Source organism: Phocoena phocoena, chromosome 10 (genome assembly GCF_963924675.1).
Source record: "Phocoena phocoena chromosome 10, mPhoPho1.1, whole genome shotgun sequence".
Taxonomy (NCBI): domain Eukaryota; kingdom Metazoa; phylum Chordata; class Mammalia; order Artiodactyla; family Phocoenidae; genus Phocoena; species Phocoena phocoena.
The window spans coordinates 97,536,888-97,564,501 of NC_089228.1; the positions used below are offsets into that span (position 1 = coordinate 97,536,888).

The 27,614-nt window shown below is 42.2% G+C and overlaps 1 protein-coding gene across 3 annotated transcripts in view; it reads left to right on the forward strand.

Moving 5' to 3' along the window:
* MAK (male germ cell associated kinase) overlaps nucleotides 1–27,097 on the forward strand; it is a 48,113-nt gene extending 21,016 nt beyond the window's left edge. The window contains exons 6-14 of one of the 3 annotated variants that reach the window (XM_065884822.1): nucleotides 2,350–2,521; nucleotides 3,513–3,680; nucleotides 7,539–7,850; nucleotides 11,551–11,723; nucleotides 13,695–13,843; nucleotides 17,871–18,002; nucleotides 19,672–19,746; nucleotides 22,351–22,470; nucleotides 26,686–26,840. In XM_065884822.1, the coding sequence (XP_065740894.1) occupies nucleotides 2,350–2,521; nucleotides 3,513–3,680; nucleotides 7,539–7,850; nucleotides 11,551–11,723; nucleotides 13,695–13,843; nucleotides 17,871–18,002; nucleotides 19,672–19,746; nucleotides 22,351–22,470; nucleotides 26,686–26,840 (1,456 nt within the window). Of the gene's footprint in view, nucleotides 1–2,349; nucleotides 2,522–3,512; nucleotides 3,681–7,538; nucleotides 7,851–11,550; nucleotides 11,724–13,694; nucleotides 13,844–17,870; nucleotides 18,003–19,671; nucleotides 19,747–22,350; nucleotides 22,471–26,685 lie in introns of all 3 variants that reach the window. The other 2 variants (XM_065884823.1, XM_065884824.1) reach the window with 2 other exon arrangements.
* The last annotated feature ends 517 nt before the right edge of the window (nucleotides 27,098–27,614 follow it).

Here is a 27,614-nt window from a genome sequence, read left to right on the forward strand (position 1 = left end):
AACTGCATCCAAATAAGCTGCTAAATTTGCATTCTACCGATCAAAATAAGCTGCAGTTGTCAGAATTTACACATTACACATACACGCAGAGGGTAGCCGCACTGCAGAATCTTCGTGATGCTATTGATGTTGACTACAACAACGGCTGCAGCACGGCTGTGTGTGCTTCCTCCCTCTGCCGTCTGTCATTCGAATTTTAGAATTGTAAGTCAGTTTAAATGATTTACAGTGGTATCTAGCTTTTTTTGTAAATAATCCCTTCATATTTTGGTTACATTTTGTTTCAAATCACTTGGAAATCTTCATTCAGAATTTTTGATAAATGGACGCCAAAAGCTTTTGAAGTTTATGGGAAACTGCAATTATTGAAAATGAAGTTTGCAAACAGGAAGATAATGACATTTATCCCTACAAAAGCAAAGGAGGAACTGAACAAATTAAATAAGAGCTCAAAGTGTACTAGTTTTATCTTTGTTTGTTTGTTTCCTGCGGTACGCGGGCCTCTCACTGCTGTGGCCTCTCCCGTTGCGGAGCACAGGCTCCGGACGCACAGGCTCAGCGGCCATGGCTCACGGGCCCAGCCGCTCCGCGGCATGTGGGATCTTCCCGGACCAGGGCACGAACCCGTGTCCCCTGCATCGGCAGGCGGACTCTCAACCACTGCGCCACCAGGGAAGCCCTAGTTTTATCTTTTTTAAATGTATAATTAGAATTGGAAAATCTCCTCTTGCAGGGAAGAATCTTTTTAAGGAGCTTCTATTTTCAACTGGGTAAATTTAGATTCTATACTGAAATGGAATGAAATTGAGAATACTTGTTTTCAGTATCTAAATTTGGCAAAACATTCAAAACAATTTTGTCTCCTAAAAATATCAAAACATAATAAAAAGTGTTGGCAAGGATGTGGAGGAACTGGAACCCTCATTTGCTGGTGGGAGTAGAAAATGGTACAAAACAGCCTGGCAGCTCCTCAGTGGTTAAACATTTAGTTACCATGTGATCCAGCAAAACCCCACACCTAGGTATATACCCGAGAAATGAAAACATACGTCCACACAAAAACTTGTATACGAATGTTCACAGCAACATTACTCATAATAACCAAAAAGTGGGAAAAACCCAAATGCCCATCAACTGATGAATGGATAAACAAAATGTGGTCTAGCCATACCGTGGAATATTATTCAGCAATAAATAAAAGAAGTACTGATATATGCTACAACATGGATAAACCTTGGAAACATGTTCAGTGAAAGAAGCCAGTCACAAAGGACCAGACAGTGTATGGTTCCATTGATGTGAAGTGACAGAACGGGCAAATCCATAGATAGAGAGATTAGAGAAATGGGAGCGCAGGGCTATTGGAGAGGTGTGGGGTTTCTTTTGGGGGTGATGAAAACGTTCTAAAGTTGATTGTGATGATGGATGCACAACTCTTGTGAATATACTTAAAGCCACTGAACTGTATGCTTTTAAATGGATGTATTGTATGTTATGTGAATTATATCTCAAAGCTGTCCAAGAAAGCTACTCTGAATGGAAGCCAAAGGACAACACTGCAAAGCATTTAGGCTGAAACATTTATGCATTTCAACATGGAAAAAAAATTGAGAATATCCTCCACCAGCTACCTTTGCCTCATAAACAGTATTTTTCTAATTAAAAATATTATCAATTAAGGAATTGAGTCAATTGAGGAATCAGCGCTTTCAAACAGATAAGCCCAAAGAAGGATGGATAAACAAGCACAGGGAACTATATGCAATATCCTGTGATAAACCATAATGGAAAAGTCTACAAAAAAGAACGCATATGTATGGATAACTGAATCACTTTGCTGGACGGCAGAAATTAACACAACATTGGAAATCAACTATACTTCAATAAAATAATTTTTTAAAAAAAAAATGGGAAAAAGCTCACTACACAGGGATAATCTTTGTTAATCTTCTGTTTTCGATCCTTCACGTGAATATATCAGGATTTAATGTGTTGTAAAATTATACGACTGCTCCCATTCAGAACGTAGCTGCTTCCATTCAGAGCTTCTCCGCCTTTTCTTAATGTATTATATAGCGTTTCCACATTTATTTGTTGGAGTCCCTGTCTTAGGCCACTTGGACATTTCGTTTATAGTTGTCTTGAGTGCCACTACTTGCTTATGGTCAGGAAAAATGCATGCTAGTCAATATAATCCCAACACACTGTGCAGACAGATGCCTGATACACAGAAGGCAGTTAATACCTGGTTCTCGACTGAAATGCCTGACCAAACAAAATCCTACTGCCATTCCACCTCTGAAACTACAAGCACAATGGCCTGTTTTGTTTTGTTTTCCGTTTTCATAGGTATCGTGCTCCTGAAGTTTTATTAAGATCTTCAGTTTACAGCTCTCCCATTGACATGTGGGCTGTTGGGAGTATAATGGCTGAACTATACACGTTAAGACCACTTTTCCCAGGGACAAGTGAGGTCGATGAAATCTTTAAGATTTGCCAAGTTTTAGGGACTCCCAAAAAAGTAAGTACTTTTGTCCTTAAGTTGTTATAACTTTTGATTATTTGTAACTTTGGGGCAGCTAGCTGATATTTTCATTTTCAAAAAGGCTTACGCTCTAAGGGTTAATTTTCTTATCATCAGTCTTTTTTTGTATTGGGATGGGATGAGGGCTGCAAGAAGCCAGAATCCCACCAGACTGTAGAGAAAAGGGGCTTACCTTCCTTTAAGAACTTAAGGGAAAATTCTCTATATTTAGAATTCTATGTATTTAACTTTGGTCTGATGACCAGCCGATGACTACATGCTTAGCCTCTTTCCTACGTGTTCTGTGAATGTCCATTGGGATCAACGCATTAATGCCAGGTGTCCTGGATTTTATTTTCTCTTAACCTTTTCTTGTTTACATTTATATACCTCTGCCATGGATATTTAATTTCTTGAACTGAGTACTTTTCAATTAACCATTGCACTCAGCTAGACTTCACTTTCTGAGATGCACTTATTTAATAAGTATAAGTTTGTATAATTACACCTGAAGTAAATGAGCGTGTGCCTCATAGTTAAATTACTCAAGTTAACGCAGCTATTAAAGCTTTAACGTAACTCATTTCCCAGCTATGTGCAGTTTTTGACATTGGATGCAATGTATAACATATAATGAGGATCTCTGTAATAATCAGTGTCTTTGTACATCGCTTGTCCTTACTTGTTCAGAGCCACCTGGGTACCATCATCACCATCGAGATCCAAAAGACCAGAGTTTAACATTTTGAAATTTATGAAAGTGCTTTCTCATTTTTTCCCTAATTCTCAACTCACTGTTCTTTCTATACTGTTTATAGCACTGAATTGTGTATGTGGTCTGGTATTTCATTTTCACATTTATTTATATGAGTCAACATTAAAATTTTCATACACAAGTGATTTTTATATTATTACTCTGTTTTAAATTGATCATTAAAAACAAATTACTTATTGCCTCCCCTCCCCCACTTACATATTCCTTAAACAGAGTGACTGGCCGGAAGGGTACCAGCTTGCATCCTCTATGAATTTCCGCTTTCCCCAGTGTGTTCCTATAAACTTAAAAACTCTTATTCCCAATGCCAGTAGTGAAGCTATTCAGCTTATGACTGAAATGTTGAGTTGGAATCCAAAGAAACGACCAACAGCAAGCCAGGTAAGACAGATCTCCCTGGTATAGTTGTGTGTGGGGGTTTGTTTGTTTTTTTAATTTGAGGTTTTACAATATCGGGGATATTTTTCTTTACAAAGGCAAGTCTATTTTCAACCAGAGTTTTACCAAGAGAATTAAGCCCTAAAGCTTAAGGCATCCAGTGTATGTTATGATTTAACTTCTAGGCATGTAAGATTCTTGGGAGAATTGCAAAAATAGCCACTCCAATGATTTTCTGTTTTGTGGTTCAAATGAGGAACTCTGTGGAGGCTGAGGTTGAAAGGAATTAATCTCTAATGGTAAAAATTCAGGCATGTCGACACTTTGATCTCTGACTTCTAGCCTCCAGGATGGTGACAAAATACATTTCTGTTGTTTAAGCCACAAGAGCCTTAGAAAACTGAACGGTGAGGATAACTGTCTGGGGGAATAAAGCTGTATTTCTCTGGCTTTTGAGGTGGGGGTAGAGGCATTTGGATTTACTATTCCACTTAGATGACGTACACTAGGAGAAAAACGATCCCTCCACCACCACCAAAGGAAATAAGTGGTTGGCTATGAAGGCACAATGGATTCTGGACAGAGAATGAATGTCCACTTCAATAACCTTTCAAGGAAGTTTTGAAATCACTATTCTTTCAATATTTACTGAGCACAAACTAAGAAACTAAGTGCCTGGTAGTACGTTAGGTGGTTGGAATTTCAGATATGAATATACGACCCCTTTCCTGGCCTGGTGGAACATTCTGCAAGTACTCAATTTTCTACCACACTTTTTTGGGGGACAGAGGGCTTTGATAATTTAGAGACAGTTAACAGAGAGATGTATAGGGATGATCCTTCCACCCAGAGGAAGGATGGTGGTAAAATTTAAGGAAGAATTTGCAAAGGAAATGACATTCACACTAGGCATTAAAAATGTTGGAATTTGCTCACACTTTTTTTCCATCTAGCATCTTCCTTTCCCTTCTTTCTCTGGCAAAGTGATAGAGCTCTAAACGTTGAGGCAGTGGCAGAACTGGAGGATGAATGGGAATGGGGGAATGGTGGGAAATGGGCTGGAAAGACAACTACGAAATAACAAAAAATCAGACTTAGGATTAGAAAAATGTTGACCTGATTTGCACAGGATGGTTTGTATTTTCTGGATGACTCCAAATGTTTATGATGAGCTTGTGTTCATTTCATAGTTTAAAAGAATAAAGAAGAAAGTAAAAGTCAAAAAAAAAAAAATTCAGGCACGTGACAAGCTAAGTAGGAAGAAACCTGTCCCAGGTAATAAAAGAGCATCTCTTCAGTTAGACAACCTAGTAGACTTTCCGACGCCCTCCTACCGTGTAGAGGACTCGGGTTCCCTCGACACAGCAGCAGCATCCCTCCTCAGGACTGCAGTCGTGCTCCCTCTCCGGCTCCCACAAGAGGGCAGTGTGTGATACCCGTGCTTGGCTCCTTTGTGACCATACCCTCAACACCTACAGATGAATCCTGTCTCACGGTCTTAAAAATGCCATGGTTTTATCTGCAAAGGGCTTAACTTAAAAAGTCATAACAGGGGCTTCCCTGGTGGCGCAGTGGTTGAGAGTCCGCCTGCCGATGCAGGGGACGCGGGTTCGTGCCCCGGTCCGGGAAGATCCCACATGCCGCGGAGCGGCTGGGCCCGTGAGCCATGGCCGCTGAGCCTGCGCGTCCGGAGCCTGTGCTCCACAACGGGAGAGGCCACAACAGTGACAGGCCCGCGTACCGCAAAAAAACAAAAAAACAAAAAACAAAACAAAAAAAAGTCATAACAGGCTTTATGGTATTCTTATTGTTATTTAAATGTAAATTGAGGATTGAAATAAACCAAATAATTATTTGGCTTTTAAAAAATTTAATTTGAGACGATATTTTCTAAAGGTCAACTGGAAGAACAAATAGGAAAGAATAGCCAAGACAGGTTTGAACAGTAATAAGTAATCAGAGCACAGTGGTAGGGTTAGACAGCTTGCCCTATCAAACGTTAAAATAATCTGTGAAGTGATAGTAATTACAACAGTGGGGTACCGGCATGAGGTACTTACAGTTGCAGAAGCGGCAAGTCTGTGTAAGGTAAAATCTCTCTCTATATATGTGTATGTATCTGAAAGACTAGAAAGAAGTTCTGAAAAGAGAAACATCAAAATGTGAGCAGTAGTTTTCTCCTGGTGTCGGCTTTCGAGATGATTTTAATTTCTTCTTGAGAACTTTCTATACATTCCTAATTCTATTCAATCAATATTCCCTTAACAAACAGGAAAAAAGAAGTTATTATTTTTTAAAGATCCTCTGTTTCTTTAAGGATGGTAGCTGGTATCCTAAAGAGGAAAAGTTACAGATGAAGCCCTGAAATTACAAAACATTCATAAGGCTTCTGGCTCCAAAATGTACATTATTGACTTAGGAATAGTGACATACTAATCAATGGGGCTACTTAATCCAGAACCTGAGTGCCTTCTATGTGTCAGGTACTGATGTATTTAAATCGTCTACAGTTGTTGAGCTCCACTTAGCAATGTCCGTGTAGTTAACACACACACCAGGTGTGGTAGGGGACGCAACAAAGCTTCTAAGGGGAAACTTAGAAGAAACACTTTTTCTACCTCTGCCAAAATATACACCTCCCTGCCCTTCACCTCTTCCTTATTTACTATTTCATTGCCCTGCTTTTTAGTGGAAGCAGGGAGACAGGGAGAGGTTAAGTTACAGGAGTTACCTCTGTCCATCTAAAATCTGCCCCTGCACGCCTGAGAAGTTAACTGTGGGTCAGGGCTACGCCTCCACGTAGGCGGGTACTGGCTTAGGGCAGGAGGTGCAGGGGAACAGGGCTTCGTTATCTGTAGAACAGCAGAACTGGGAACTCCCCTCCCCACCCAGACATGCAGTACTGAGAAGGGGACCTGTATCCACAGCTGAGCTGTGCAGAGAACTTCAGACACTCTGCAGACCAGTTTTCACCAACCTCGGTACTTCTGACATTTTTGACCCGCTAATTCTTTGCTGTGGGGAGGCTGTCCTGTTCGTTGTAGGATATTAAGCAGCATCCCTGACAGCGTGCCTAGATGCCTGGAGCGCCTCCCAGCCCCCGAGTTGTGACAATAAGAAAAACGTCTCCGAAGGGGCAAAATACCCCCAGCTGAGAACCACTGCTCTAGCCTGTGTCACCCAGATGGTCACCAGCTCTGTCCCCTACCCCCCACTTCCATGCAGTAACAGTGATTTGATGACTGATCTAGTGAAAACTCAGTGACCATTTTTCCTAGCACTTGTACAGTTTATTCCCATAAGTACTTTCTCTTTGCTGTTATATTGTTAAAGCTTATTTCAATTTCTCAGAATTTTTTTTTATTGCTAGTAGTTAGGCTAAAAATAACCCTGAATTTTATATGATGTTAGAGTTAATCATTTAAAATAAACTACGTAGAAGGCTTTCTTAACTCATTTCTTAATGCCTTTATGGAGTCTAAAACATTATCAGTATCTAGTGTTTTAGTTTGAGTTAATCCATCAAATTCAGCCACAGCTTATAAGCTAGACTTTGTGTTCTACACAGAGTCTTTCAAAGAACAGTTGCCTTGACTGGATGTTAAAATTACAAGTGAGTTATACATTCTTTCTACTAATATGTACTTTTTCATTTTTTTTAATGAAATTTTCTTCTCAAATCATTTTTTTGGTCTGGGTATCTTTTTAAAGTCATCACATAAGGGGAAAACTGGATGCTTTCTAAATCTCTGAAGCTTACCTAGACTAGGGATATATGCCTAGTCCAGCGCTGGACAAGAGTTTATATGCAATAAATTTAGGTGAAACCGTTTTCCATTTGTTATTTCCATGCTTCTTTAGGCATTGAAACACCCATATTTTCAAGTCGGTCAAGTATTAGGCCCTTCCTCACATCATCTGGAACCGAAACAGACTTTAAATAAGCATGTGCAACCACTAGAGTCAAAGCCACCTGTAGCTGATCTAGAACCTACGCCTCTGCCAGACGTAAGTGACCAGACTGCCGGACAGCCCCAGCCTAAAAACAGCCACCAGCCACTGCAGTCCATCCAGCCGCCACAGAACACGGGTGTCCAGCAACCGCCCAAGCAGCAGAATCAACAGAAACAGCCACCAACACTATTTCCAAGTATCATCAAAAACATGCCAACCGTAAGTAGCCCATAATGACACTTTAGATGCGACGGTTTGGTTCCATTAGGATTTTGTTTCTAGGCATTCTAAACACGTTGGGGAAGATATAAAAGATGTCCGTCTGTTTCGTTTCTCAATACAGACCCAGAACCCAAAACAGTGTCTGGCACGTGGTAAAATTATCAACAAATATCTGTTGAATGAATGAATGAATAATTGTCCACACTGCTTTTGAACCGCCTCCAGGGTCTTGAGGAGTCCGCATTATCTTTGGGGCAATTCTGACTACTAGAAAGTTCTTCCTCATACTGAGCTCAAATCTGGTTTCTGTAGCTTTTAATAAAAAGTTAATCACTCTTCCAGAAAGGCAGCCTTTCAGATATTTGAAAATCGCCCTTACATTATCTGCCCCTTTCTCTAAGAGAAACACCCTCAGTTCCTTCACGTACTCCACAGGGATGTCATTCACCGATGACTGAGTGACCCTCGGTTCCTGTGTCTGAAGGAGCCTTTGAGTCCCCTCACCCTCCTGCTTCCCCTGCCAGAACCAGAGGCAGACAGTAGGTAGGAAACATGAAACAGGGTGAATCACCGCCAACATTCCAGAACCTGTGTTCACTCGTGCCATCAAGGACTACTTTTTTTTTTTTCTTGGAAGGCCCATAAAATGTTGACTCACACTGGGAGGGAAGGAAAGGAAGTTAACATTACTAAATAGCTACTAAGTGCCATGCACTATGCAACACCCTCCCGCCCTCTCGTATGCATTCACTAAGTTAAAGTACCCAATAAACTAGCCCGCAATTTTTAGATGGCTAATGAGCTGCGGAGCTGGGATTGAGCGTTCTGTTAACTAAAATTCCCAAGTCTGTTTTGTACAAGTGTTTCTGTTCAATCACATATTCTATACCTCTCATTGTGTATTTGATCTCTAGGATTCAAAAACTGGAAGACCTTATTTTTACCTCTCACATTTCTAATAAGTATTTTTGAACCCTTATTTTGTCTTCTCAGTTTAACCATTCTGCCCAGCTTGTCACCAGCTATGGAATGGTTGTTCATTATTTTCCTCCTGTACCTTCACGATGAACAGGATAGCAATATGCCCTTGGGATAGCAAGCCACTAGAACCTTCTTCTAGATGGATACTGATTCATTAATAAGTACTCTTGGTCAGATTATTGAACTATGTACTTGTCTCAGTCTGCTCAGGCTGCCATAAGAGAATACCGCAGACTGGGTGGCTTAAATAACAAAAATTTACTTTCTCACACTTCTGGAGGTTGGGAAGTCCAAGATCAAGGTGCCAGCCAACTTGATTCCTGGTGGGGCCCTCCTCCTGATTTGCAGACAGCACCTTTTCTTGCTTTGTCCTCAAGGCAGAGAGAGAAAGCAGCTCCCTGGATTCTCTTCTTCTAAGGGCACTAATCCCACCATGAGGGTCCCACCCTCATGACCTCGTCTCATCCCCAGTTACCTCCCAAAGCCCCATCTCCAAATACCAACCCATTGGAGTTGGGGTATAAATTTTGGTGGGACATAAACATTCAGCCCAAGACAGTACTAATGCTCCTTTGTTGTCCTTTCATTACTTCATCTCTTTGATAGCATGAAAGAAGACCCTGTCACCTCCTTTGCTGAAGGCCATACAGACTATGCATTCGCTGTCTGCTTTTTATGAAAAATGGTGGCCTGTGTGATCTACCACCTTTTTTCCTTAGGGCTCAAAAACTTTCTCTTTAATAACTGATGTTAGAATCTTTGCCCTCATCTGGTACCAAACTTATTAATGTGGAGTTTGCAAAAATCCACCTTCTACTTTATAAAAATTATTAATATTTATCCCTTTCCAACCTTCTTAGACATGAGACAACTTGATGTTACTGGCATTGTTCAGCAGGACCCTAACATACAGTTCAAATGAAATAATAAGAGTCTCAGACTCAGCCAAGTATGACTTTTCATTAACTCTACTCACCTGGGGCTTTAGATCTTCTTATTCTCCTTAGTCTGGAGCTCATTCTCTCTGACCAAGCAATAAGAGTATAAGTTGGCAAATACCACTTTTTGTTCATCATCCATCACTGTGGCATCATCAGCTTCAAGCAATGGCATATCCATTCTTTAAGCATCGTCTTACTTCAAACACAGCTGTATTTGATGACCTTGCTTCCAAATTCCCCAATTTCCCATTGCCTTTTGGATTTTTCAGTTTATATGCCCCCAAACCACCCCATGGTCTGCCCCAGACCAGGTCTTCTTCCTCATTCCTTATTTTTGTTAACAGAGCTACCATTCTGAGACAGTCAGGCTCACATTTTTAAAGCCATCCCTGCCTTTCCTTCTCTGTGTCCAACAGGATTACATTCAGTGACTTATGACAGAACCTGACCACTGTGGCTTAAACCACGAGGGGTTGTTTTCCTCTCATAGCGAGAAGGTGGGTGGTGGGTAAGCCAGGGCTGGTGCAGCTCATGAAAGGAACCAGACTGCTCTGTCTTCCTGCTCTACCGCCCTCCTCAGCAGGTGGCTCTCGGTCCTGTGGCCACAGCTGGCTGCTGCTCCTTTGGGGTTGCATCTGCCTTCCAGGAGGGGGGAAGAGTGGAAGACACTGGCGCAGGCCAGCAGAGCCTAAACTGTTTCTCATGGAAGCCCCTCCCAACAGACTTGCACTTACAACTCACCGGCTAGGTCGTGTCCCATGGCTACACAGAGCTGCAAGGGAGGCTGGCATTTCAGATCTTTTACGTGGGCATATTGCTGCCCTGAACAAAATCTTAGCGAGGAAGCAGTGTCTGCTACACTCTCCTTGACCTCTGTTCGGAGAGACAGAAAAGAAGTCCAGACCTTTTCTTTCTTGGTAACAGCAAATGTATTCTTTCCTGAGCATTCCAACCACCATGAATCCGTGGCTCGTTACCACGTGCCACTGTTAACTGCAAAGGCCTCCTATCTGAGGAGCCTCACCTTTCTCGAATGCTGCCTTTATCACATCACTTTTTAATCTCAAAAACATCCAGTGTTCTCCACGGCCCGTAGGACAGCTGCGATGTCCCAGGCGTACAATGAAGGCCCCTCATCATATAGCATCGGCCTGTCTTTACAACCCTATCCTCCACCCAGCACGAACCATCTGCTTCAGTAAACGCAGTCCGCTCCGCCCTTTCCCCGTGGAACACGCTCTGGCTCTTTCCTATTAAAAAGCCGTACTCTACGCATCTCCTCTTCCAAACTCTAGAATAACAACCACAGCAATAACACCTACCCTACAGTAACGCTTATGTGCCAGGCCCTATCCTAAAAACTTTCGATGTATTTTACCATCAAATCCGAAAACACTAAATTACATAAATACTGTATGTCGCCATTTGAGGAGAAGGAAACTAAGGCTTTGAAAAGTTACGTCATTTGCCCAGAGACACAGCCACACGCGGCAGGTTTCCAGATTACACGTCAACGAAGAGTCAATTCTGAGCCTACGTATTCAAGTCTCCCCCAACCCAAGTTCACAGAGATCTGTCCTCTCTCAATTTCCTATCATATTTTTAGCATGCGCTACCTATTTTCCTTAATACTTTTAAATATGTACATATGTTATCTCCTTCACTGTATGGAAAGCTCCTTGCGGATGGGGACTCTTAGCCTCAAATATAATAGCTTGCACATAAAAGGCGTTCAGCACCCGATAAAAGATGACGACACCGGTTTCCCACCACAGAAGCCAAATGGCACTCTGGGCCATAAAGGTGCCAGGAGGCGTTGGGGTCAGGCTGTGTTCAAGGCTGAAGACGGTTGGGAAGAGTTTGAGGAATGTGACTTCGGGGTCTCCCATTCCAAGAAGCCAAGCATGTGCGTTTTCAAAGAAACGAGGAAAACAGATTCTCCATCTTGGTAAGATTTCACATTTCTCGGGAAAATATGTTTCCATCAGGCATCAACTTTACTCATTACGTATAAATGAGTGTACATGTTAAAAGAAGCAGCTTATGTTGTTTTTCCTGTCAAATCCAGACCTCTGTGCTCACCTCTGAAAAAGTAAGACTCCGAGTCCCTCACAGTGACAATGCCCAGCACCAGAGGCTGAGCGTGTGTAGCGGGAGTTCTAGTTCAGTTTTTCGTGTCCCCTGTTCAATTATGATCCCCATAATTCCCATTTGAAATCCACATGCCTCTTCTCAGACAGCAAAGCACAGTCTACAAAGGTAATGGCTCCCTCTGGTGGTGGCGTTCAGAGTTAATCATTTACTTGCTCGCTGTCCTCAACATTTTTGATCATTTTCTGAACTTTTCCTGGAAGCTTGGTATCTCTAGCAATCCCTTTTCAGTTGGCATCATCATGAGTGCATTATTCAACTTTGAGGTGAAGATGGGTGAATATTTTGGGAAAATATTTTCCTCGTCCCTGCCCCGCCTTGGAACAGAAGAGGAACAGGGAGAAAAGATGACGCAGGAGTCAGGGAAATTTCTCTCGTAGCTGTTTGGCACAGCACGGCGCAGAAGCCTTCACTTTGGAGTACACATACCTCTGAAGGTAGATGAAGACTTTCCGTGGGGAGATAATTCTCAGTCAGTCAATTTCCAGATCCCCAAGTGCCACAGCTACTCCTCCCTAAAATCCCCAATCTTTGAGAAGAAACAGAATAAACCTGCTTAATCCCCCTTCCACTTTTAAGTCAGAAAGTTACACCTCTCAGCCACTTCCAATCTTGCCGGGCACGAGGGTGTAACAAGCGTTGAGGTGCTAACCAAAGGGACAGATCAGAAGACTGGCTCTTCACCCTTCCTGGTCCTATATGTATTTCTCTTTAAGGGGAAAACCCGGCATTTAGAAATAGGGTATTTTAGCCAGTGTTGGAAAGCAGGGTGTAAACACAGTGGCCGGAAATGAGTAGGGCTGTTTCTAATGAAGGGGGCTCCCTGTGTCCAGGGCCACCCCAAAGTGGCGGCCAGCAGTCCAAAGGGCCAATCACAGCAGTGTCCATCCCTGAGGGGGTCGAAGTGGTAAGCAGGACTTTCCCGGGGGGAACTGCGGAGGCCTGGGGTCAGACAGGTGACGAGAGCTGGCCGGGGGGCCAGGCCTCAGCACAGGAGGAGGCCCGGTCACAGGTGGGAGAGAAGGTCGTGGTGCAGGGCTGCACAAAGAGCGACAGACAGCAAAACCAACCGCAGCCCCATCCTCTGGCAGTAAAGGCTGCCGCTCGGACAGATGGCCTCGGGAACTAGACAGAGCTAAGCCTGGATGCCGGAAGGCCTCCGTTCCTACACAGAACTGGGGCCGTAGGAGGCCGGGCACTGGGGGACAGAGGCACCCAGCCAGGCGCTCGCCACCGCCCAAGTCGATTCTGCCTTCTGGGGAACAGGCACATCTCAACCAATGCATGATGTCTCTGTATGTCATTAGGCTCTTTGGAAATTCTGTTTGGGGACTTTCCTAACACTTCCCCACTTCAGTTCTCTTAGCCCAGCCTAAACCGTGTTCTAACAACCTTAGTGGTTACACACTGCTGGAGTAGCCAGCTGGAGATGGCTGTGATTCTCTTCCCTTCCAACATGCCATCTTCCCACATCACAAATCCACAGCTGCGGCAGTCGCAGGAAAAATGGAAACATACTGCACACAGGCAACTTGCTGCTTAGTTACAAAGCTTTCTGCCTCATACTGTCCAGTATTAGGAAGGATTCTATGCACTGCCCGATATCTGCTCGGGGAGAGGGGCTGTCATTTAATGCTCCTATCAGCAGAAGGTCTCTGATGGAAACCACTGACTGGCTTGGAAAGATGGGCAGAGGGTGGGCGAGAGCATAGCAGCCGTCATCTTCCCGTTCTTCACCCGGTGATGCTACTTTATGTTGACTTTCAAGGCTTTCAGAGTCCGTACCTGCAGGCCCCAACCACTCAACAGAGGAAAACAAGAACTTACCCCCTGCTATTTCCCTAAAATCTGATTCGGAATTGTCAACTGCTTCAACAGCTAAACAGTACTATTTGAAACAATCAAGATACCTTCCAGGTAAGCAGAGAAAATAAAATGTTTCCTGGTAACTAGAATAGTTAATAGGTCACGCTCCAGGGTCTTTGAATCTCTGGAGAAAGGGCACCAGTGAAATACAATCATAGCGCTCTTTGCGGGCTCAGCCTGTCGCCGGGGACTTTTCTGGACCTCCTGCCTCTGTGAAGTCTGCTCAGGAAATGCCTGGCAGCCACCAATCAAGATGGCGAGGATGCTTCAGAAAATACCACCCTCCCCCACCAAAGCTATGCCTTCTGTAAACTGTATGCAAACAATTCTGCACTCCCATTACCAGTTCTTATAAGAGGTAGAATTTTATACTGTTTCCTAAATGATCTGATTTGTGTTTTTAAAAGATCATTCTGGCTGCTAGGAAGACCACGCTAGGGCCTCAAAAAGGGTAGGGGACTGGTCGAGGGGCCCAAGGAGACTGGTCAAGAGGCCACTGCACACGTCTGGATAGAGAGGGTGATGACTTGTTCCCTAGGACGGTGAGAGGAGTGGGAATTAAGACCGTAAGAGAGGGTGCACTTTTGAAAGGTGCAAAGACACCAGTTGGTAAGTTTCGGTACTGAAACCATGAGGAAGTTCTGATCTGACTGCAAAAGCAGGGGTATAAATAAAGTTTCCAGAACACAGATTCATGGGGAACACTTTTCCCTGTTTGAAAAAGAAAGAACATTGAATCCATTTCACTGAAATAAAATCAGTGCTTCATCTTCGCTGTAGAAGTGCGCCCTCTGGTGGTGGGAGAGGGTATTGTAAAATTTTTAGCAGACACCTGTTTTCCCAGCTCTGTTTGCTCCCTTCATGCAGTTTTCAGGAACGTATTTCAGGGTACCTGAGACCCATCTGATCATTTCCTTTTTCACCAGAAAGATCTAACAAATTCTACTAATCACTCTTGGTCAGAAGCATGGCTGTAACTGAAGCCTAAGAAATAGACTCAAAATTAGAACGAACTGTTTGAAATCTAAACCTGAGTCTGACTGTACTATTTTGGCATGTTTGGTCTCAAAGATGTGGCCCCTCTAGAGCTGGGTGAGATCTGAAACGAGAACTGAGCTCAGTTCAGTCACTTGGACAAACATTTACTGAGCACCTGTCATGATCCAGCAAGTGCAGAGGACAGAAATGCAAAGAAGAAGTGATCCTTGACATTTATTTATGGTCTGTAGTTACTTCACTGAATATCCTCAGGAATAACAAAGAGTATTATCTTTGGGGGCCTTCCTTTTTTTTTTTTTTTTTTTTACCATAAAGCCAAGTATTACGGTCTTATTAAGCATCAACTTTAGGATCATGGGAGCTCTAGAAATGTACCATGTAATTTCAGGGCAGCCTGACATTACACTACAAGGATTGGCAGATCCGTGACACTGACCTTCAGGGAGAGGGACGTGAGAGTCATAGTTATTGACCTGCTACTGACCGGCTGTGTACTGGAGCACGACTCTGAGATTGTTTTCTGTTACTTAACGACAGGACTGCAGTCATGTATCAGCTCACCCTGTAAGCCTTGGGTACTTAATTATCACAGGTAGTTGTTGCAAATGGAGTATACAGCGGAGGCGCTAACCATCTCGGCGGTGCCCTCTGCTCTCACTCCCGGCCCCAGCACTTTTGAAACCCTGTTCTGAGGATCCTTCTCGAGTCCCATTATCACTTACGGTCCTTCCTTCCACCCAATGTATCCAACGTCCTGTGTCATTTGTATATGTGCCTCTCCTACTGCGTTTTAAGTTTCTTAGCGAGACCCACGAACTCCCCTGTGATCTGCTGCCTGCTCCCCTCTCCAGCCTCACTCTGGGCCACGCCCTGTCCCTGCTCCATCCTTGCCGAGGACTCCGAGTTCTTCTCCTTCCCAGGTCCACTGCCCACACTGACGCCTCCCCCAGGAACACACCTCCCCAACTCCTACCAAGTCCTTATCATGACTCACGTTTCAGCTTAAAATTACCTTTTTAGAAGCCTGGCTTTGTGGCTTCTGTTTTTTGCAGCCTCAGCACCAGATTCTTCTGCATAATTTGCACACTGCTAATTACTCACCTAATTATCTATAACTGTTCATGTCTCCCTTCTCACGAGAGTAGATTATAAGAGCCACAAGGGCAGACACTGGTCTACTTTGTTCACCACGTTTTCTCCAGTGCCACACACACTGCCTGGCATGTGGTAGGTGCTCAGTAAATATTTGCTGACTGACTTTTTAATATCCTTTGAGGGGACGGGATGATAGTATATTAATTTTTGCTTCTCTTTAATGGTGTTTGGTTATAGAAGGTACCCCAGAAAAGCTTGTAAATTAATGGTGCTTGGTTATAGAAGGTACCCCAGAAAAGCTTGTAAACTAATACATGCTTTAAAATTCCAGATATTGTCTATTTTCAAGAAAATTGAAATCTTTTAACAGACAAAGAGCTAAGCAATTATTTTCAGTAGTGTAGAGTGTATTTACTGAAAAACAAACAGACCAGGGACATCGCAAGGCTAATCGTATTAAAAAATGTAAGCATTCAGGGCCCATTCTTTGTTGAACTGTATTTATAAAAAGTATTCACCTAAAGAGATTTGTAGTCTTCTCCCCTGACCTTGCACCTTCTTTGGGGGTAAATATCTTTTGTGTGTGTGTGTGTGTGTGTGTGTGTGAAGATGTTTTTAACCTGAGTAATTGCTACCTAGTGCATCTTCTTTATTGTCAGGGAATTGCCTATTATAGTTTTATTTGTAGGTATTTTATTAGAAACCAAAATCCATAATGAGCAATATCCTATAATAAAGGGAAATGATCTACCTGATGGAGTGTTTCCTTAGAGAACTGATGACAGGTAACCTTGCGGCTTGGTTCGGAACAACCAGGCATGGACATATATACACTACCAAACGTAAGGTAGATAGCTAGTGGGAAGCAGCCGCATAGCACCGGGAGATCAGCTCGGTGCTTTGTGACCGCCTGGAGGGGTGGGATAGGGAGGGTGGGAGGGAGGGAGACGCAAGAGGGAAGAGATATGGGAATATATGTATATGTATAACTGATACACTTTGTTATGAAGCAGAAACTAACACACCATTGTAAAGCAATTATACTCCAATAAAGATGTTAAAAAAATACAGAAAGAAAATGTGAAAATAAAAAGTGATTTTAAGATTTCTAACTTGCAAAAAAAAAAACAACAACAACAAGGAATATTATTATATGTCTCATAAATGTGAAACCTTGCCAAGGAGTTCACTTTGGGAAAAGTCAAAGCTCCCTTGAAACAGGGACTGACCTTCTCTCTACATTATAGCAGTCCTCGGTAAGGATGTTTTCTACACTAAAGAGAACTCTACATGTATGACCCAGAGGCTTAGACAGTGTGATGTCTCTGGCATCTGCTAAGCTGAACCCAATTTAATTATCAGTCAAAAGAAAGCAAGTTCAGGAAGTTCTCAAATCTCTCAAAACTAGGTTAAAACAACACCCTTTGACCACTGGGACCAAAGACCAAGGCCGAGTCCACATTTCACAGATTTCAGAAAATCATAAACAACTAGCTGTTTATATTTTACTATATCCGATATGCAAATACGCTTCACAGATGGATCTTTACATGTACTTCCGAACTTCTCAGTTCCCCTGGGCTCTTGGCCACATGTCTGTTTTCCCCAGCCCAAGTGTTCCTCAAGGGTCTGGCACAGAACAAACACTCAGAATAAGTGTATGACATGGAAATATCTTTTAGAAGAAAAATTTTGTGCCACCTCAAATTTTAAGAGACATTTAGCAAGAAATGTCCAATGTTTATCATTACTTGTATTACAGAAAATAACTTAACGTTTCTAAAAGACACCGTGAGGATTCCAGGTTATTGTATTTAGGGCTGAGGATCATGTGAGGGTCCATCAAAAAGCAAGTATTTGCTACACTGTAGCCAAAATTTATTTCCATTCCCTCGCGTTCTTTCTAGTCTAGTTTGAACGTATATTTTCCTTCAAGTGTATGGTCGCACTCTAACCTTTGAAATGACTGTTTTGTTCTTCTAAGGTGTAAACCCCAAGAACGTGTCCTTGATAGCCAGTGGAAAGGATACGAACCCATATACCTGGAATAACCAGTTATTTCCTAAGTCGTTGGGACCCACGGGGGCAGAACTTGCTTTCAAAGGGAGTAATGCAGGTAAGGCAAGACTACATTTAAAGTATGAACTTACACTGTTTCCCTTCTGCAGATTTTTACTTTTAAATGTTTCCTTTTTCCCCAAAGTGTAAAAATAGGTGGGGTGCCAGTCAAAGGACTAGTTTGGTATATTGGTGTCAGTGTTGAGAAAGTGAGTAACTCTGATGATTGGGGAACAAATAAATCCTTTTTAAGTCAAGTGGTTTCCAGTTCTTAGCTTTTAAAAAACTGAAGGAGATCCTGAGTTATAGCTAATAGATAATTAAAAATCGTTTATGAAAATAACACAACATTGTAAATCAACTGTACTCCAATATAAAATGAAAATTTTTTTGAAAATCATTTTTTATGAGATCACTACGTGATATTTGATCTATAACTCTGAGTAGTGTTCAAAGACTATAGTAACAGAGCTGTAACAAAACACCTTTCATTCCCTACTATGCATTTACAAGATTTCTCCTTGCTTCCCATCTTTAAAAAAAAAAGAAAATGAAGCTGAATCCTGTCTGATTTTAGCAATAAGTAATATTTATTGATGGATACATGAACCACTTGAAAAAGGTCCCATCTTTCTCATTAAGAGATGAATTTCAAAAAAAAATCTGACTTTTCACTTTTAATAATCAAATTCTATAATATTCATCTCTTTTGATAAAATATATACAACGAATCATTCTAACTATAATTAACTTAATCCAGAGAAAAGTATTTTAATATACTTATGGTTGGTTACAAATTTTTTTAAAGGTTTCAATCTATACACATTTTTTGACTGGTTAATTTAAAGACTTTAAAATTATATTCAGATAAAATTTGGGAGCTGACATATGAATGAAAATAAAATTTTAGAGAGAAAAGGGATTCATGTGAAATTTCTACCTGTTAAAAAGGACTGTGGTCATGTATTTCTGTTTTTTTTTTTTTTTTTTGCCTTACCACGTGGCATGTGCGATCTTAGTTCCCGAACCGGGGATCGAACGGTGCCCCCTGCAGTAGGAGGGCAGAGTCTTAACCACTGGACCACCAGGGAAGTCCCATGTGGTCATGTATTTCTTAAGTCAGTACTGGTGAGCATAAAATCACTATGGTATTTAGATTCCACTGATTATATTTAAAAGAGAGATGTAATAGTTTTATTTTTAAATGTCTCTAGTTACAGTATGCCAGAAGTTAAATCCTCTGGAACTGTAAAACTTACGAGGAAACATTTTAGGTATCAGTTTAAAGTGTCTGAAGAGGTAGAGAGTTCTTTCTTAAAAAAGATGTAGGTGGTATTGGATCAGAAGAGTTTGAGGGTCACTGTGTAGCAACTGAGGAGTCTCCTGAGGTGTTCTGATGTGACATCAAACGCTCCGGGTATTGTATCCATTTAACAGTGCTGTGGCACTGCAATTTGCTAATTTTTTCTTATTTAAAAGTAATATTCACTGAACCAAGTGGTTAAATACAATCAGGTGAAATGACAGCTGCACAGCTTTGAGTCTCGGGGAAATATACGACTGACATCAAATCAAAGCTGAGACAGCACTGAGAACATTTTCTCGGAGAAACATTTTAAGGTTTCTTTCTGCATCTTTTCATTAATCATGGAATCCATTTTTTCTCTGCTTTTCCTATAACATCCTCCTTATTGTTCATTCTTTCCTTCCATCTGCCTTCTCTTTAGAAGAAAGCATAATTAAACCAATTGAAAAACTATCATGCAATGAAAGTTTTCCTGAAAAATTACAGGACTCACAAGGTAATTTCTGGGCCTTGTAGATGAGTACAATTTGTTCTTTGAATCTCCTGTCCAATTATCTTCTCAACGTCGACCCCAAATCTTGTCATAAAAGGCTACTACGAAGGCCAAGGTCACCTGCTTTTAGGGGTCAGATCAGGACTCGGGCAGACAGAAGTGTCCACACCACCAAGAACCTCTTTCTTCGGTAGTTGGAATTCTAAGAGTAATTAGCTCTCAAAAGGCTCTATGCTTGTCTTCTTAAATTAATTATGACAAGTTAAAGAAATCAAGCAAATCTACTAAAAATAATTAAAAGAATATTTTCTAATTTTATAATCAATATTCCTGGAAATTTTTTTTTTTAAGTTCTGAGACTGATTTCCGAGCATGAACCATTATTTAAAAGAAAAAGTTAACCAAGTTCACAGAGATGATGGATTTCCTAGAATTTTGCTGTCAGTGGTTTAAATAGTGCTAACTATTGGCTCCAACCTAAAAATTTGCAGCTCACAGGACACTTCAAATGAAAAGCCAAAATAATTTAAGAAGACTTAATTTTCTATGCATTTTCCCTTAGCAACTTCTTCCTCCAATAGGAAGAAGCATCCTGTAAACGATCAGTGCACGGGTTTTAGAGCCTGACGTGTCCCTGTTCAGACACTCACTAGCCTTATGATCTTGGACAAGTTACTTGGGTCCTCTAAGTCAGTTTCCCCGCCTGTAAGACAGAGGAAATAATACTGACCGAGGCATTATTATACGACCACCCCTAGGATTTTTGTCACACAATAAGCATTTAATAAGTGTTTGCTCTGATCATGGGGATGAGGGTGGGAGAGATCTTTTTTATTTTGGCCATGCCACGTGGCACGTGGGATCTTCGTTCCCTGACCAGGGATCAAACCCGCGCCCCCTGCATTGGAAGTGCAGAGTCTTAACCACTGGACCGCCATGGATGTCTCGGGAGATATGTTCTCAGGCTGCTACTGAATGGGATTACTGCCTTGAACTTCCCTTTCAAAAAGTCTTTTGAAGTAAAGGGCTGATTCGTGAATTAGAACGAGTACCTCAAGGCGAAAAGAAAGGACAAATGAGGCAGCAATGCCTATGCAAAATTCAGCAGTGTTAAAAATCGTATGAACTGATAACGTGTTTACTGTGTAACATCCTTTAGGGTCTGATAAATAATATTGCCGTTTGACATTTGTTGGTCCAGGAGCAAACACTTGTTGAGCGCCTGCTATGCACAGCACCGTGACAGACGTCAGGGACACAGGAAGGCAGAGTCCAGCCTTGTGGTCAAATGACACCATGTGAAAATAAGCTTCAGTCGTAGCTGCCAGATGAACGGTTCTTTGAAACCACCAAGGTGGTCAGAGCCCTGATTCACCTTCTCACTGACAAACCTGTCCCTTTTCTGGTGTAGCCAGGCTCCTTAAAAGAGAAGTTACATTCATTTTTCCTCTGATTTCCACTTTACCCCTCAGTTCACTGCAGTCTGTCCTCAGCTTGCCTCGGGCCGCTGAAACACCTCCTGCCGCGGCCTGTCCTGCTAGCGGCCAAATCCCAGGGCGGTGCCAACCCCACCAGACCTCTGCTTTATTTGCTACTCCTTCCTCGTCACACGCTGTCTTCTCTGGAGCTTCCAGACCCTATTCCTACCGTCTACCTCTCCACTCTCTCCCCAGCAGGGTCCTTTTCTTTTCTCCCCCTTAGTGCTCTGTTCCCTGGGTTCTGTTCTATTCTGGGTCTTTGCACATCCCACAGTCCCTCTGAGCTGACTCTTCCAAGCCCACGGCGCCATCACCGCCATGCCCCGATCATTCCAGATCTCCAGGCCTGCTGGACCTCTGTGACTTGAATCTCCCACGGGCACCAGGTCTTTACCCCACACCTGACTCTTCCCCTGTATCCTGTTCTCAGTCACCTACGCTACAGACTTGGGGGTTTATGTTACTCTCTTTCCCACCCTTCCCACCCCATACACCTGCTGGTTCCCTCCTCCATCCCTCCATGACCATCTAAGTTCAGACTCTCTTACTTCCTCTCTCACTTCAGCTACAGCAGTGCCCTCCTGACTGGTCTCCTGCCTTTACATTTTCCCCCAGATTGATCATTCACTAATAGTGATGAGGATGGTGACAGCTGACACGTGTTGGACAGCAGAGCCTACGCTAAGTGCTTTGCATTCATCTCATTCAATCCCTACAACAACCCCTATGAGGATAGGTGCACTTATCAGGGTGATTTTACAAGATGAAGAAGTGCTCAGAGAGCACCGCAGGGATGGGGGCTTCCTGGCAGGAAATATACTTTCGGGTTAAGAAGTGGAGCCATAAAAACCTGGGTACATTCAGGGGGATACCTTGGGTTCACATTCTAATTTGGTCACTTACTAACTGCGAGAAGTTAGCCAAGTCAGGTGTGGATAGTAACATGCATCTAAGAGGGTTGTTATATGGACTGAATGGGAACATCTGTAAAACCGTAGTGCCGCGCATGAAATACAGATGATGCCCCCCAAAACAGAATTTAGAATTAGTAGCGGTTGTAATCAAAGTTACTCTCCGGTGCTTTAAAATATTAACCTTCTGACTCTGAAACTTTATGATACGTCACTAGGAAATCTTGGAAGTTATGCTACTTACAATCAGTCAGGATATATTCCTTCCTTTCTCAAAAAAGAAGTGGGGTCAGCTGGCCAGAGGATACACTTAGCACCACTCGGTGCGACAGCTTCAGGTAAGAACAAGTTCAGATACAGTTTTTGAGAATTCTGATCAGAAAGGAGCTTTTTAAAGTTTATAGTCATCTTTCCTGAGTGAGGACTTTCAAATTAGTCTCAGCTATTAACTAAAGTTCTGTTTTTGGCAAAATGTCCCATTTTTCTCCCAAAGATGTGGTTTGCGAGTCTAATAAGAGGAGCTACCTCTGATTCAGTGGTTTTCCTCGGTCAGACACACAGATTGTGCCACCGAATCCTCCCAATGACCTGATAAGGTAGATCTTTTACAGATGAGGAAACTGACATTGAGTAATTTACCTAGGGTCACACAGCCTGTAAACAGTGGAGCTGGGATAGAAATTGTCTAATTCCGAAGAGTGTGCTATGCTACACGACGAGATGTGCGAGGATGCACTTTTCAGAGCTTCCCGCCTGGTACCTGGCACGGAGCGGAGAGCACAGCAGATGCTGAGACTCTGTTATCTATCAGTTAACGGGTAGTCCTTCTGCAGCTCCATCTTAGGGCTTAGAAATAAACTGCGGCAGAACTTTGACTGGCTTTTGCTCTGTAATATATTAGGTGGTGAAGTTTTATTCCCCACCCTCCGACGCTATGACTAATTAGGTCACCTGCTCTGCAGTGGCGTGGCGTGTGACGGCCACATTCAGGGGGACGCTCTCGAAACTGATGTGAGGATTCTGTACTTGAGTTGACCAGATCAGACTATGAATGTTCTCTAAGTTATTTCAGTCTAAAACAGATACCCTTCTTAAAGCACCTAAAATAAACATTGAGGCAGATAATTACAAGTTTGATAAGGTATCTAGTTACAGTTTAATTTAAAAGTTGACTTCAAAAGTCTTCTCCCAGTCTGTCCCGGCCAGGATCTTATATTATAGAACTCCTGATTAGAGTTACCAGTCTTTAAAGTTCATGCTCTTGGAGCTAGAATTGTAAAAAGCACTGGACTTCCGTAATTTTTTATTTCTTACCATGGCAGAACTGCTTAAGCAGTACTGTTACCTTATCTGAGAAAAGAACTGCTTCATTATCTCTCTGCTGAAACAAAATATATAAATAAACATTTTATATAGAGCAGTAATTTTTATAAAGCCTTAAATACTTTAGGGCAGCCTTATCATGAGTCATTAGCCACAGCTTGGTAGCAATTTTTAATATGAAGGCAGAAAATCATAACGTCTCAAATTACTTTGAGCACCTGCTCTTAGAAAGTGCAAGTGGGTATTTCTGAACATATTTTTATAAGGGATTGGAGGCCTTTATATATTAATTATTCTGTCAGTTTAGCATGCATATTCCTGTTTTCATTTTTTTAAGTAAAATGCTTTCTCATAACTTTTCATCTCTTCATTTTACTCTGCTTATCAGATTTTCCCACAGATCGTGATAGGAGGAAAGGTTAAAAAAAAAAAAAGAATATTAATCATTCTCAAGTGGTCAATGCAAATCCTTAGGAAAACACTGTTCTGTAAGAGAAGTGTCTTCCAGCCCTCCCACTGGTGTGACAGTTTCCCACAAGAGAATACAACCAGGTCATTACCGTATTTACTCGACTATTTCCCCTTCTCTCAGCCTCCCTCTCTACTCTTCTTCCTCATCCTCAAGTCTGGAGAAGAAAAATCACATTAATTTCTTCCTCCCTCCCCATGTCATCTATCAACCCAAACCCCCTCACACCTCCTTGTCCCCTGCTAGAGGAGTGACTTCCTTCAGACACAGCCGCCCTCTAGAAGCACGGGGCCCTGTTCTACGTGCTTTACATGCATTAACTCACCGAACTCTCTAAGACAGAAGGTACCATCATTATCTCCATTTTACAGAAGTTTTCTATCTTGCTATAAGTTATATAGCAGTGACACAGATTACATTCTTAACTAGAGGCAAACACCCTTTCCTGCAGCAACATTTCCTACAAGAAGTTAAATGCCCTTGGTAGGACACATGCAGGTTTTAAAATAAATGCACAGCAAATGTTAGAGGGCTGCCAGCTCCGTTCTGGGGAGTGGTGAGGTGTGGGCACAGCCAGCTGCTGAACAAAGCGTTTCTTTGCCCCACATGAGACCTGGGCTCCTTTGTCAGCTACTAAGTTCTTCACCAAGGGTGCTGGAGTCCTAAAACTCTGTTATTTCTCAGAAAGGAATCCTAAATGTCAACACTACCGCCTTACTGGCAAAATGATTCCCTTTTCAAAGAAGGTTTTACAAATGTTGGCCTGGACAGTTTCCTTCAAATGCATTTAGGACTTACTTAGACTATGTCATCATCTGGAAAAAAAGCTTCTCTGGATGTTACTCCCCAGACGCCTCACTTCTCACCCACTGTTAGCTTAAGGATGGGTTTTCCCTTCTCCTTTGTCTCAGTCACGGGGACTTACTGTCTCCTCCCTCCTGCCCTCCCCTCCCATGTGCTCTCCTCTGCCCATGGTACCATTGTGATGTGAGTCCACTAATTTATCAGACTGATGCTGGTCTATATTCCAGTGGGTTATGACTAAAGGGCTATTCCTAGAAAATATGGTGCACTTAACTGGCCCTTCTAGACACTGTCCCTGTCTTTCTTAAGGAGCTTTTTTATTGGCTTTGAGAACTTTAAACCCAGTAAGAGTGGGATGAAATGACCCGTCAAACCAAGGAAGAACTCTTGGCCTCCTTGTCCCAACTGAACCACAAAGCAGTTGGGGTGACTGGCACCAGGGCAGCTCCTCATGTAAGGCTTTGTCCCCTTTAAGCTGAGATTAGCAACACATCAGGACCCACGTGTTCCCATAAGTTCCTCCTATACTTCCAATTCTACAGTAAAAATAGAAGAAAAAACTGGGAAAACCATGCCAATAAATATAGTATAGCTAGTGTTAGGTGCACAGAATGGTTAGAGAGTCATTTCAAAGTTGACGCCTACAGAGTATAATCCAAGAATGACAGCTACCACATAGTGTGAAAAGATATTTAAATCCCAAACAGAAAGACAGAACATCAGAGAGAATAGCTCTGACACCTAGCTCCCAGCTTGAAGTGAGGAAGGGGTGAAGGAGGGACTGAGGATATTAAAGTTTTCTCTGAAATGATTTACTGCTTTGTCATTTGACACGTTCAAGCAATCTGAGCTTATAAATTGTTCAGGTAACAAATGTCTAACACATTAAAATTTTCACAAAATTTTCATCAGCCAATACATGTATGAATAAAACAAACCCTGCGATGAAAGGTTTGGGATCCTAAGAATGGCTCACTTTTCAAAGGGATTCTGTTATCATCCATCGATTTCCCAATAAAACATGAAGTTTCTTGACTCCAAAAACCACATTTTCATGTTTAAAGAGAAACCTGCTATGTGACCCCACCTGTGTGGCTCCATGAAGCCAGAGCTTTACAGGATTCACAATTCTGAATACATTTTCTGTAGTGATACTGTGTTCAGATATTATTTAGATATAACCACAGTGTGATTTTAAACAGTCACTGACACTGTGGGTACTGCCCATTGAGCTTAAACCAAGGAGTTGTTCTTGGTCATCCAAGTTGGCATTGCCTATCAAAATATGATGGGCACTTCAGTGAGCCCAAATAAGAAACAGTAGCAGTGTCAGAACTATAAACCAGAAATTATGGCGCTTAAGCTGCTGAAAACGCTAACTGGTGTCAGCATAATACTACAATAGAATTTTTGGCTTATATATATAATTTTAAAAACACTTAGCACTGAATTAATCTTTTAAAGACAAATTCAGATTTTAGGACTTCCCTGGTGGCGCAGTGGTTAAGAATCCTCCTGCCGACGCAGGGGACATGGGTTCGAGCCCTGGTCTGGGAAGATCCCACATGCCGCGGAGCAACTAAGCCCGTGCGCCACAACTACTGAGCCTGCGCTCTAGAGCCCATGAGCCACAACTACTGAGCCTGTGCTCTAGAGCCCATGAGCCACAGCTACTGAGCCCATGTGCCGCCACTACTGAAGCCCGCACGCCTAGAGCCCATGCTCCGCAGAAGAGAAGCCACCGCAGTGAGAAGCCCGGGCACTGCAACGAAGAGCAGCCCCTGCTCGCCGCAACTAGAGAGAAAGCCCGCATGCAGCAATGAAGACCCAACACAGCCAAAAATAATTTTTTTTAAAAAAGATAAATTCAGATTTTCCCCCATAAAATGAACTGCTTTATTTTGAATTTAATAATCATCTGAATAAAATTCTAATTTCTGATTCTGCTTTCTTTCAGAATATCCCTGGAACACAAAAACTGGTCAGGGGCAGTTTTCAGGACCTACTTATAATCCTACAGCCAAGAATCTAAATATTGTGAACCGCGCACAGCCAGTCTCCTCCGTGCACGGGAGGACAGACTGGGTGGCCAAGTATGGAGGCCACCGATAGGAGTCTGGTGTGAAGTCCCACAGCATCGCTCCAGAGTCTGTGCAAGTCCCCTGACCCCGGGAAATGTCTACAGATGTCTACTTCTACTGAGTTCTGGAAGAAATATGTAATAGTGGGTACTCTGAAGAGCAAAACTCATCTCCTATTTTCTTTCTTTCCTAGAAATGAAATGCATTTTCTGAGCATCATTGCCCACAGTGCTGATATATGGGTAGGACTTTGCTAAGTATTGAATAAACTATTTGCCAAAGTGTCAAGTATTTGATATACAAATAGATACTAAGTACAATAAGAAGCTTTTTTTAAAAAAATGCCTCCAGAAATAAGTGTTTAGAGTGTTTTATATTTGCCCAAACTATTTAATATTTCATTGTTTAGCCTCAGAGGTTTGTTTTGTTTTGGCTTTTATAGCAATTACATAGATGTCTGTGGACTGTCAGTTACGGTTCTTATTTGGCCAAGGTTCTACTTTACCATTTTGGCAATGGCAGAAAGATGGTAATTTATCATTTTTCTACTTTGGAATTATGGAAAAAATGATAATTCTAATCTAAAGCAGGACATCTTTCTTAGAAATAAGTATTTCTTTAACATAGAGATGTCAAAATCACATCACCTGATTTTAGTGAAGAAAGAGTCGATTGTTCGGTTTTGATCTATACAACTGCTATGAATTCGTGGTGACTACCAAACCCAATGGCTTGATGCCTTCCAAATTAACCAAGTCAAGGTTCTGTCATCTTCACATCAAGTGTGTTCATCAACTTTCAAAGT